Source organism: Tiliqua scincoides, chromosome 2 (genome assembly GCF_035046505.1).
Source record: "Tiliqua scincoides isolate rTilSci1 chromosome 2, rTilSci1.hap2, whole genome shotgun sequence".
Taxonomy (NCBI): Eukaryota; Metazoa; Chordata; class Lepidosauria; order Squamata; family Scincidae; genus Tiliqua; species Tiliqua scincoides.
This window is the reverse complement of record NC_089822.1, coordinates 16,149,768-16,162,984: the sequence shown is the minus strand read 5'-3', so window position 1 is coordinate 16,162,984 and position 13,217 is coordinate 16,149,768. Positions and strand designations below refer to the sequence as shown.

Below are 13,217 nucleotides of genomic sequence, written 5' to 3'. Positions count from 1 at the left end.
TGGCACAGCTAGTAGCCCTTTGACCTGGAAAACATGCAGTGTTCCCACTGCTAAAACCAGGAAGTTTATTTCTAGCCAGATGTTCTAGAAATTAGGTAGCACTCAGTGATTTTGTAATCTTTTAAACACCTTTTGGAGAATCCCCTACAAACTAGTAAAATCATTTTTAAATTATAATGGACTTATTGGCTTATGCCAGCTTATTAAATAGGATTTGACACAAATTTCAAAGTTTGAAAATAGCATATAGTGCATTATTTTGTTAGTGTTGGTAAAATTGTTTTCATTAGTATACTCATTCAAAATTACTTTGCATATGCTATAAATCAGTGGCTTTCAAACTGTCAGAGTTCGAGAACTGAGGTAAGTTGTTGCAGTGTAGGGGTGAAGGCAGCAATGCAATCCCCAGAATCGTGCCACTGCCAGGGACAAGGGGTGTGTGTTTCTACTTACTTAAAGCTAGCACAACCTCCTGGAATTGTGGTGACCCCCTCACTCCCCCGGAGCTCTCTGCAGGGTTCCCCAAACCTCCAAATGTGTAAAAATCACAGCTGGAACACACTTCTGGTTTTCAGTTGCAAAACTCGAAGTGGGTTCCAATCACAAATTTTACACATTTGGAGGCTTGGGAGCTCTGCAGAGGGCTCTGTGGGGCTCCCTGCACCCCCAGGAGGCCAGCACTGGCTTTAAATAAGAAACACCCCCCACCCCTGCATCCTTGGCAGCAGCATGATCCTGGGAATTGTGTTGCTGCCTTCTCCCCTTTCTTGCCCATTATGGGGCCAGCAACAGGGCTTCCCAGGCTGGTGGGTCACTATTCACTAGTTTCAGTACCTTTGCTATAAATTATGTTGTCTTAACAGTTTTGTGTTCCTTCATTATGAATACATCAGGATATGCTTTAGGTCTAAAACCTAAATCTAAATATATTCAGTTGAAACTAAAATTGTGAATGTTTTTCTCACACAGGACTTTCAGGAACATCTGAAGGTTACTACTTTCAGAGACTTGGTAATTGGAGACAAAGAGCTAACGGGAGCCCTCATTGCCTCCCTTATCAACTGTTACATCCGAGACCATGCTGCTGTAGATGGCATCAGTTCACATTTACAGGATATCTGTCCACTGCTTTACAGCACAGATGATGCTGTCTGTTCAAAGGTACGAGCATAGTAAACTGACAAAGGGACAACATTTATTTTTTCTGTAAAGTCATGTCATATACCTTGTAAACCTCACATTGGGTTATCCTGGAGTTCAAAACTAAAACTAAGTTTTAAAATGCACCAGTTGTCCTTGGAACTGGTTCAGAATGAAACTAGTTGATCTTTGCAAATGATTGTATTGTTATTGGCATATAGCAGAATTCTGGTTTTGCTTCCATTAGATCAGCGTTTCTCAGTGTTTATCCCCCACTGTACCACTTTGCATGGTTCACCCATTCAAAGTACCACCGGAAGTAACTGGCGATGACATAATTGCTAGTTACTTCTGGGTTAGAAGGTCAGATGCAACATGACAAAGACCAGTAAAGATGCTCAGGGTGGATGGGAGGGCTTTTTCCAGCATGGGAAAGCATGCTTTGGAGCCTCCGACAGCTGTTCGTTGTGGTGTGTTCCTGGTCTCACTGCTGGGTGGTGTGTGTCCAGGGGTCCTGAAGTCCCACCAGACACCAGCTTGTACCTATGCTACTGGTTGGGTACCACTATTGCATCAGTTGTTTCTCTAATCATTTGTTCCATTATGACACAATTTTGAGCCTGAATGGTTTAAGATTTGGGTTTTTTCCACCTTGTATTGATCTGCTTGATGTTCCTTAGTAAAAGGTACAAGTTAGGCCCACAAAAAATGTTACAGTAGGTTATAAATCCAGTGGAAAGGTGGTCAAGATTGTGAAACCCATTGCACTCTATGGGACTTACTTCTTTGTTAACATGTCCTGGATCAAATTTTTAGAATGCATATTCTTCACATGTAATGAATGGGCCTCTATTTCATACAGTGCATAACCATAATGGTGGCTCCCTTGTAAATATGAGGTGATCTTCTGTATAGAAAACTTTAGTTCTTGTGTGAAATGACACTCAGATGGGGAATGAAAACTTTGATTTCTGCTTTTGTCTTACTAGGCAAATGAACTACTCCAGAGGTCCCGACAAGTTCAGAATAAATCTGAAAAAGAGAAGATGCTCAGAGAGTCATTGAAAGAATATCAGAAGATTAGCACACAGGTGGATCTTGCCAATGTTTGTGCACAATATAGGCAAGGTGAGTTGCAAGTTATACAAGCTTAATTGTGCTGTTGTAAATTCATTAAAAGGTTATCGGTTTTTTAAGGAGTAATGCCTAATTATGGTTTGTGCTGACTGAACTTGAAACTATTTTAGATGTATAGACAAACCATGATTAGTTGTGTTTTCCTATTCACCCTTCACTGAGAATCCATGTATCTTATCCCAAGTAGTGGCTACTGGAGCAATATTTTTATTTACAATTTATACCCTGCTTTATTTCCCTAACAGGCCTTCAAAGTGGGCATTCAGTAGCCCAAACATTGTCAGTTCAGATGTAATGCCAAACTTCAATTCTTTCAAACTGAAGTTTGCAAACCAGCTCAACCCATGGATTCAGAGCCTGGTTAACAGCCACCCACAAACTGTGGGTTGTCAAACAGTGTTGGTTCAGACATATATATTGAATTGGGAGTAAATTTATAGCGTGATGGCAGTTTTGCTTATTAGTTCAAATAACCTTTGGATATTCCATGATGCGTATTAATTATATGTGTGTTACACACTATACCCTTCAGAAAATTGGTGATATCTTTTCAATAAGATATTAAAAGGTTTCAAGCAAATCTGCACATCTGATTAGAAGTTCCAGAATAGGTTATGCTGTCACTAGAGTGCCAGTATGGCACTTGTGGTTAGGACTGCAACTCTTTACAGAATTTTAGATGTGATCTGGATTATAGATATGCTGTACTTGGTTTAAGTACATAGAAGCAATGAAAACTGGAGAAATGTGCAAGACTTTCCTAGTTTTCCAAGACTTGGAAAAGGGAAACTCTGCCTGAAAAATGTGGATACAAGCCAAGATGCTTTCCCTGCAGCCCCAAAGACCACAGCCTAGAATTAGGGCTTAAAGGAAATAATGAGGTGCTCTACAATTTGTAAGTGGAAATATGTTGTAGCAGTTTTGTCCAATGTTTCAGTATTGTTTCCTATATTGTATACAGTTTAATAAACTGTTGTAAACACAACTGTTGTGTGTTCTTTTTAATCTTAAGTGCGTTTCTACGAGGGTGTGGTAGAACTTTCCCTCACTGCTGCAGAGAAGAAGGATCCCCAAGGTCTTGGGCTTCATTTTTACAAGAATGGAGAACCAGAAGAGGATGTTGTTGGGTTTCAGGCTTTCCAGGAGAGGTAAGGTTATGAACACAGCTGGAAATTTTTCTTCGGTGCAGAGATGCTAGCTGTTATTTACTGGAGTTGTGCATGTGTGGAACTGTATAAATTCCAAAATCAATTGTAAGTTGAAATTGAAATAACTAGATTATTTTCAGTATCTTCATGAATCACTAGTGAGGTGAGCTGAAATCGTGTTTGAGGAAACAAAAATGTATAGATAGATGGTTGGTGATGGAGTGTAAGCATTTCTGTTGGAGTGTGTGTGTGTGTGTGAATGTAATTACACTTATTCTCTCACACACGCAAACAATATTATTTTTCCTCCCCATTAAGATTGTTAGAAAAGTTACATTCATGTTCTGATCCAACTGTCTATACTGAAATTATTGCCAAATAACTTGAATACTATTTATTTTATTTCTGAAGAATATACAGGCGTCAGTCTCTTAACAGTTTGCTTAATGATGGACCACGTATTTGATGGTGGTCAAAGCACAATAACAGTGCTCTTTATTGCATCTTCCATAGTCTGCAGCAGAGTTTCTGTTTACACATCCAAAAGGCTCTTAATGCAAAGGAGAGGCAGTCTATCTCCAGTAGCCTGTGCAGCCAGCTAGTGTCTGGCAAGGAGTGTCTGTTGACACAGCAAAGGCAATAGATTAAGTGACCATTCAGTCCAATGACTTAATCACATAACAGCGGGAATTGGAGAACATATCCCTGTCATTAAGTGGCACACACATGGGCACACACAGCCCATAAGCTGTGACAGAATCGTAATAAATATAGATAGGCCTGTGCTGTGCTTGTCTGTGGCTCCGGGCAAGTTGTCTTTTCTTTTTAACACGGCACTTGAAGTGCTCTCTGTTATAAAGATACCAGGCTTGATAGATGTTTTGGACTTTATTAGATAAACTAAACTTTATACTGGAAGTCATTATTTAACATTGGGTAATTGTGTTTACACCATTGTGTCTGAGCCATTGTGTTTATGATGGTGTTCATATGAAAGCTTCACAGAAATGTCAAAGTGGGTTTTCAGCCATTTTTATCCAAGTGACTTGGTTTGAGAAACATTTGGTCTATACCTATATATTTCACAAATATGTTCTACACTCCACTTTCTTGCCCTTTAAGACGCAACAGCCAGAGCAAAGCTTTTGCCATCTTGTAGAAAAGTACATGCACATGGGTAAATGGAATGAATGGTTCAGTTACTAAGGTTACTGATGTTGCCCTGAATGTCTGAAATTTTGCTCATGAGTGGGGTTCCATTGACTTTCACAGATTAAACAGCTATAAGTGCATCACAGATACTCTGCAGGAACTAGTCAATCAAAGTAAAGCTGCACCTCAGTCACCCAGTGTGCCCAAAAAGCCTGGTCCTCCTGTCTTGTCTTCTGATCCCAATATGCTGAGCAATGAAGAAGCAGGACATCATGTAAGTAACCAGCCAGACGTGCACCGAACCTGTCATTAATTTCATGAAAGAGTCTTAAAGCTAATCTAACCGCATTAGCCAAAGATGAAAAGAACTACCTTAGGTGCCGTCACATCACTGAGTGTGCAAAATAGGATGTTTTGAATTTTTATCATATCATTATCCTAGTGTGCTTTTGAAACTTCCTTGAGATTCAGGGGTTTGTCATGTGCCACCTGGGAAGGGTCTGCTATTTGGGATGCATCATGAGGGTGCTGACTTGGCATATGGTTCTTCCAATTCAGGCCAATATTTTAAATGTAGCATAAATATATAGCAGAACATTGTTGCAGCATGACAACTTCCATGAGTGCTAGTTGTGGAAATTTAGGTGCAAGGGTGAATTCAGGCACAGAAGATTTTCAAAAGGGCTACAAGTGCAGTAATTACAGTCATACCTCGGTATCCACAGGGGTTCTGCCCCCCCCCCCCCCGTGCATATTGGCCAATTTTGCTAGCTCTCTGGCTAAATGCCAGAGTGGTTAAATGAAACTGGATAACCAGGGACACCCCCGCCCTCCAGAGGTAAGGAGAGCTAGGCTTGCCTCTGGAGGCTTTCTGAGGCCCGCAGCGGATGTGGGTGCTGTGGGCCTCAGAATGACTGAAAAGGCAAAAAAAGGTTCCAGAGAGCATTAAAGGCATTACTAGCCATTAAAAAGTTGCTTCCAGTTTCCCTCCAAAAATCTGAAGGGTTTTTTTGTCCATTCTGACACCTGCAGTGGCAGCCTCTGCAGACCTCAGAAGACCCTCTGGAGGTGAGGGAAGCCCAGCTCCCCTCGCCTTCAAAGGGGATGTGCAGGGGCGTGCTGCAGATCTGATCCGCAGTAAATTGAAACAGTGGATACAAGTTTGGGGGATATGCAGGCCCCCTGTACTGTCAAATATACATTTTTTAAGGTTAGCATTTATTATGTTTGAAATGACATTTGTACTTTCATACTCATCCTCTGTTTTGAGGTAGTGGCTTTATGAAATCTTTTGGAACAGCATCATTAATTCTCCCCCCCCCCTCTCTTTCTAGTTTGAGCAAATGCTAAAACTAGCACAACGTTCCACAGATCAGGTTTTCAGTATTGCTCTTTACAGCTGGCTGATTCAGGCTGACCTCTCAGATAAGTTGCTGCAGGTAAGATCATGGTCCAGTTTTGTGAAATATAAGTAACATTTTTGATACAATCTTGATATTTTGAAAAGCGTATTTTATAGTTGGAGTGGATACAATACAACCACAGCAAACTGATATAATTCAATGTTTTGTTCTGGTTTCCTGCAGGTCAACTCTCCCTTTTTGGAGCCATATCTGGTGCGGATGGCCAAGGTTGATCAAAACAAGGTTCGCTATATGGATCTACTGTGGCGTTTCTTTGAGAAAAATAGAAGTTTCAGTAATGCAGCCAGAGTGCTAGCAAAATTGGCCGATATGCACAGGTAAGGGGGTAGCTTGCTTATCTATCTGTGTTTCTAATGCTGAAATAACTTCAGGTTTCTTTGGTTATTTTTGTTCCTACATTATTTGTAAAATGAGGCCTTTTTATTATTGATAACCACTATGCTGATGCCCTGGGCATCCCATTGTTGGGGGGAGGGTGGGTTATAAATCTTCTGCATGTATTCTAAATGTGTTTGATTAGTTGCTGCATGTTTCAAGGCACTGTAGAGAAGATGGCCAGGCTTCAAGATAGTGGGAGACAAGTGGTTGGAACCTATGCTTAATAGATTTAAGAGTGTTATATCAGTGGTTTATCAGGAGAAGAAATGGTTTGCTACATACAGGTTGAATAACAGGACCTAGATTTTAAAATGACTAAAGAAAAGAATGTTCTTATCGGCCTTATTCTGCAGAGTCATCGTAGTAATCACATTGTTTTATAATTTAACAGCACTGAAATTTCACTTCAGCAGCGTCTTGAATACATTGCACGTGCTATTCTGAGTGCTAAGAGTTCGACAGCAATATCACCAATAGCCGCAGATGGTGAATTCTTACATGAATTGGAAGAGAAAATGGAAGTAAGTAAAATTAATGATTGTTTTAGAATAGATATTTCTCAATAGAACAGCTTGGATCCAGAAGTTCTCTTATGTGAGTAGAAGTCACTTGCACTTGTGCAAGGTGACCACACCAATAGCTTCCAAATTCTCTTGTCATGATACTGTCCTTCTACATCACATCCAGCACTATTTTGGAGAGTCTCCCATCCTGGAGGGAGTTGCAGTGGGGGGGGGGGGGGGAGCCAAAAAATCCTCTTGTGTAAAAGTCGTTCCAGTGGTAGCAAATGAGGTACACGTGTCGGGAGACAGAGTTCCATAGTTTGGATGCTATCTCTGAAAGTTCCTGCCTCAGGTAGCCACCTATCTAACTTCAAAAGGCGTTGACACTTAGAGAAGGGCCTCCAAACTTTTCTTAATTGGCTGAGTGGTTCCTAGATTAAAATAAATTGGTCTGCATTTTAATTGGGTGGACTAATCCATTGCTAAAGTGGTGGTCTGTGGAAAGACCACAGGAAAGAAACAAATTGTAGTAATATCAAACATATTGTACCAGTCCTGGTGCATTGGGGGAGGGGGTGGAAATTGCTGGTCTGCTACATCAGATAGTTTGAGAAGCACTGGACAATTATTTGTTGCATATGTAGTCACTATAATAGGTCACATGAGAGAGGACTAATAAGAGGTGCTTGCTATTGTCCTTACTTCTATGAAAATATCTTGTTTTTAACCAGGTTGCCAGGATACAGTTTCAAATACAAGAAGCATTACAGCGTCAGTGTTCCCATCATTCTTCAGTGCAGGATGCCATTTCACAGCTGGATTCTGAGCTGATGGAAATAAGCAAGGTGATGTTTGTAAACAAAACTCCAGACTTTACAGTGTTGTGCAGATAAATTCAGGTTTCAAACTTCTAGTTTCTAGTTCTGACAATAACATAGCCCCCAAAAAGTGTTTGGCACTTACTATACTTTAAAAAAAACAAAAACCTGCTTCTTATCGCTTTTAATTTTATGTGCTGTCCTGTCTTAATTCTTCCTGCTTACCTATATTTCCTTTTGAGCAATTGCTTTATTGCATGGCAAAAAATTGCCTTGGATATCAACCATCCAAATGTACGTTATAACCCACTTAACACCAAACATACAAGGAAACAGTCTGTAATAAACCTATTGTGGAGTTCTGCTATTGAAAGTACTTCCATTTCTTTGCTGATGTAAGCTACTATTTAATCTTTTTTTTCCATTCTGAATTCATTGTGTAAGAATGAATAAACTGGATTATGTTTTAAATAAATCTGCAGCTGTATGGGGAATTTGCTGATCCATTCAAACTCTCTGAGTGTAAGCTGGCCATTCTACATTGTGCTGGTCTTTCAGACCCTATCTTGGTGCAGACCCTCTGGCAAGAAATAATTGAAAAAGGTAGGTCCAGTTAGTAGCAAGACTTTTAGAAAGTTTACAGAATCCGAGAAGGACATAGTTCTGTATCCTCATCCATTCATGTAAAAGAAAACATCTTTTTTAAAAATACAGATGCTAGTTATTTTCACTCAAATTTGAATTGAAGAAGAGAGGCTATCATAGGATAGAGTTGTACCTTAAGTGGGTTTCATGTAGGAGATCCATCTCCAAATAACTCATTAGGGTAAAGTCTTTATTTCTTCATATTCACCAACTGAAATTGATCTGCTGCTCCTTATATACATAGCACTTAAAGGTATGTCTACATAGTTTCATCATGAGCAGACTGACAAATGAGTAAGACTTGGCTTATAGCTAAGAACTGTAAATGTAAAGAAGTTTGTAGAGGGACGCTTCCTTGCTCTTCTTTCCCACTGCTGCTCTTTCCATCCCTGAAAAGTCTCTCTTGAGAGATGGGAGATTTTCCAGAAGATGATGGGATGGGGTGCAAGGGGAACTTCACAGAAGGTGCCTCTGTTAGATTTTCAAGTCTGCCCCTCCCCCACTGAGGGGTGGTGGCATGGAAGCTGCCTCCTACAAGCTTTCTTGACCTTGCAGTTCTCTAGATTTAAGGTAGAGGAGCAATGTTGTGGGTTCCCTTTTAGTCTGGACTACTGCTTTATTTTTTTATTCTAGTTGAGTGGTGACTTAATTTGGTTACTCTTCTCATTTGTTCTACATACCTGGTTGACGAATGCTTGAGGTTACTGAGATGACTTATGTGAAACTCTTTGAACACTGTATGTGTTAAGTATTTTAGTCTCCATATAGATGATATGAATAGGTTCATAGTCTTAAAGCATTTCCCCAGCAATTCTTTTGGGAAATGGCCTTTTTGGGGCTAGGGTACAGCTATTGACTGCATGATACACCTAATTCAGCTAACATAGTTTAGTCCACTCCATAGTAGTTTGACATTCAGAAGAACTTTTGGGTAAAGCACTATGTGCTGTTTACTTTCATTACCTATAAACCATTTACAGATGTGCTAATAAACTTTGGCTGCTGTAGTTCTATACGCATTTATTTGGGAGTGCTATTGAATTTGCTGTTGGCGTCTTGGCTTAGGAGGACATCTAGTTTGCATGACTAGAATCTGTCCAAGATTTTGAATACACAGATATGGTCTTATAGCTCATCTGTGGGAGAGAAAATTGCTTTAGAAACTTGACATTTGGAAGAAGTTTTGTATTGTGTGTTAAAAAGAAAATGATAAGCATTTAATAGTCCTTCTAAAATAAGCTTTCTTTTTTTCCTTTTAGTGCTGAGTGATAGTGTAACTATGAGTCCTGCTGACAGGATGCAAGCCCTTAGCCTGAAGATGATCATGCTTGGAAAAATCTATGCTGGGACACCTCGCTATTTTCCTGTAGGTATGTAATTCAAATTAAGAATGTTTGAAAGTGGTTATCTGTTGAATCCCTTAGGGTTGCATTTGTTAAAACAGAGGGACATAATTCTAGGAAAATATTAACATTAAGCTTAATGAAAAAGTCTGGAAATAAATACAAAAGGGAATTTATTTTTACTTTATTTTTCATTTTTATACCCCTCTAAAGAGCTCAGGGCAGTTTACACAGCTGCTCCCCTCCTTCATGTCCTCACAACAACCCTGTGAGGTAGGTGAAGCTGAGCTACTGGCCTAAGCTCACCCAGGAAGCTTTGTGACTGAGGGGGGATTTGAATACTAGGGAATTCAGGTAAATACATATAATTTTTCTCCCCTGCAGATTTCTTAGTGCAGTATCTAGAACAGCAAGTGTGTTGTTTGAACTGGGACATTGGGTTTGTGACTTACACAATGCAGGAAATTGGTGTGCCACTTCCAAGGCTTCTTGAAGTATATGATCAGTTATTCAAAGCACGGGTAAGAGAAAAGAAGTCAGAATTGTTAGTTTCAATGTATCTATTTTAAGTTGAAAGACAAGATGTGTAATACATTGCTCGGGTATGCTATTTGGTGTGTGTGCGCTTGAATAGATTAGATATTTGATGTGTCTGTGTGCTTGCACAGAATAGATTAGACACAGATGTCCATGCACACTGATTCATATTTACTTATTATTCCACCTGCTCTTTAGCTGCCCTTCAAGTGAGAGATGAAGGAGCTGCTTCTTAGCCTGGGAGGAAACTGGAGGCCAGAATGTGATACCAGATCATAAAAGATCCATCTGAAATGTTGTGGTTCTTGAAAGATAGAACCTTTCTTCAATTGTAAAAATCCCTACAGGGGTTTAGAACAGCCTGCCTATGTAAACCGCCTTGAATTAAAGTCTGAGGAGAAATCTGACGACCAAGAAAGGCGGTATATAAATACCTGTATCATTATTATTATTATTATTGTTATTATTTAACAAGTAAGTACTTAGGATTGTGCAGTAAGTGAATCCTTGGGATAAATGTGTTGTACAGGTGCCCTGATTGAGCAAGAAGCTTCTACCACTTTTATGGGAGTTTTAAAGAGAATTTTGAGGGCTTTTGTGAGGTGACAAATCTCTACATTTATTACTTCTGTATATGATAGGCTTTGTTACAGATAATGTGGTACAGATCCCACCTCCATACCAGTAGATTTGGAACCTGTGGTTTTAACTAACCTGGGGTTCCAAACTTATGGTGCAGACCAGACCTGAGCTTCCAGATGTGACTGGTGATGTTCTTCAGTTGCATCTGGGAGCCTTTTTGAGTCCTGCAGAGCCTTTTTGATTCCTGCTGCATGCGGTCTTTGCAAACCTCAGAAAGGCCTTTGGATGTGCTAGAAAGGCACTTCTTCTAGTTTTTATGAAAACCAGAAGTGCCTTTCTAGCGCCTCTGAGGCCCTTAGAGGCCCATAAAGGCCTTGCAACACTGTTGAAAGGCGAATGGAGAACATCTTTGGTCATATTGGGTGGTCCTATGAACCAGACCTGCAGATTTGTTTATCTGTGGGTTTTGGTATCCGTGGAGGGTCAGGAACAGATCCCTGTGGGTACTGAGGTTTGACTGTAAGCTGCCTTGGGCATTTGCTTCGGCATAGGAAAGGCAGGGTATACATCTTTTAAATAAATAAATGAGTTATCATGTACATAAATTCATCTCAGCATGTCCCTCTATCATTTCTTTGCTATAATCAGACTATTAATGCATTAATTTTATTGCACATTCCAGACACATAATCACATTTGATGAACTGTCCCCATTGATTTACTTCTTCCTTGTAGGATCCATATTGGAGCAAAATGAAGAAGCCTTTACACCTTTTGGAATGTATTCATGTCTTATTATCAGGATATGTACAAGACCCTAACAAAGTGCCTGCCTTTGAGAGGTAACATTGATTCTGACTGAGTTTAAATGGACTTTATCAGTGTAGAAGATGATGTAGCAACCCCCCCCCTTTAGTTGCCAAGGATATGTGAATGAATTTAGGATATTTTGGGGGTGCTAAATCCAAAAATGGCATTGGTTTTGCCCAATTGGTTCTAGTTTGAAGTATGGAATAACTACTTCATATGCTGATTCAAGCAGTTTCCTCCTGAGGAAGCCTATGCCATGGCTTCCTCATGAGGAAGCTGCTTAAATCCTCTTTCAAGGCGATTATTGCATACCCCCAAACTAGAGCCAATCAAGCAAAATGATGTCATTTCTGGATTCCGCACCCCAAATGTACCTAAGATTAATTCTAACTTTTAAGATAGCAAAGTGTGTGTAGGCTTGTTAGCTTTCATTGCTACTTTTCCAGTAAAACTCAGATAATTAATAAGAAAATTTTTTTTTATTTCATTTACATTTCCCCCAGCATGAAGTCAGTGCTCTCAAAGGCTATGTGAGCAGAAGGCAACCCATATTTTGGAAATATGCTTGACTGTGTATTCTTATATGCATATTTACTCTAGATGACAAAAAATAGAACTTGGCTCCAAGAACACTTCTGAGGTTCATTAGGAATAATTTCTGAGACAGACCCTTTTGCATGTATTCGCTCTGGAAAAGTTGTACTGTATGTAAATCTGGGGATTTGTATTCCTCCACATTATATATTTATACAGCACTATAATTGTAGATGGTGCTCTAGAGAATATCTTATCCAGAAAAGACAGGGAGGATAAATACTTTATGCACGATTTGGTCTGAATGTCTTCCACATCTTCTAGCTGCTGCCCTGGAACTGACACAGCCTGTTTCATTTATACAACTTGCCACACATGGTCTGTGGAAGATCACTGACCCAAGTTCATAAAAACTTCCGCTGAGACTGGAGCTTTTACTGAAGCTCCAGAATTAAAAGGAGGCTACAGCAGATTTAGTGGTGTCTGTATACCGACAATAAACCTCAACAAATTATTTTCTTTCTTTCTCCTGTAGACGACGATTCACAAACATTTGCTTGGATGCTGTTAGCTGTTATCTGGTTGAGCTGCAGTCCATAAGCCTGACACTAACTGTACAGACCATCATAGGGAACTTTAAATCTCTGCAAGCTAAGCTGGAGCGGCTTCATTGACTACAATGAGGCAACTGTTTGAACTGTTGCTGCACTGGAATCTGAAAAGAAGAAGCCTGAAAAAACCGAGCTCCTGCTGAAATGAATTGAATGACTACATTCTTAACTAACTTCACACATAGCAGAATGTACAAATGGCAGTGTGTTGTGTGTGTATGTGTGTTTTTTTTTACTGGTGCCAAACTTTTCTAACAATGAAACAGTTTTATATTATTTGGAATAAGGTTGTTATGTAATCTTGCCTTGGCAATTAAAATTATTTGTAAAATGGTTGTCCTTCTTAATTTTACATACAGTTTGCACAAGATGCTTGTCTGTATCATGGAGCAATGAGTGAGATTCTTTGCTATGATTTGAGATTGTAGAGGGCAGTGTATAAATAAAACAATTAA

General features: G+C 39.6%; 1 protein-coding gene across 3 annotated transcripts in view; it reads left to right on the top strand.

Moving 5' to 3' along the window:
- NUP155 (nucleoporin 155) overlaps positions 1-13,217 on the top strand; it is a 37,641-nt gene extending 24,424 nt beyond the window's left edge. For all 3 annotated transcript variants that reach the window (XM_066616940.1, XM_066616939.1, XM_066616938.1), the window contains 13 exons: positions 970-1,161; positions 2,130-2,268; positions 3,290-3,425; positions 4,698-4,851; positions 5,912-6,016; positions 6,164-6,318; positions 6,771-6,900; positions 7,614-7,727; positions 8,183-8,303; positions 9,605-9,715; positions 10,073-10,209; positions 11,543-11,649; positions 12,687-13,217. In XM_066616940.1, coding sequence (XP_066473037.1) covers positions 970-1,161; positions 2,130-2,268; positions 3,290-3,425; positions 4,698-4,851; positions 5,912-6,016; positions 6,164-6,318; positions 6,771-6,900; positions 7,614-7,727; positions 8,183-8,303; positions 9,605-9,715; positions 10,073-10,209; positions 11,543-11,649; positions 12,687-12,825 — 1,740 coding nt within the window. In that variant the 3' untranslated portion in view covers positions 12,826-13,217. The remainder of the gene's footprint in view (positions 1-969; positions 1,162-2,129; positions 2,269-3,289; positions 3,426-4,697; positions 4,852-5,911; positions 6,017-6,163; positions 6,319-6,770; positions 6,901-7,613; positions 7,728-8,182; positions 8,304-9,604; positions 9,716-10,072; positions 10,210-11,542; positions 11,650-12,686) is intronic.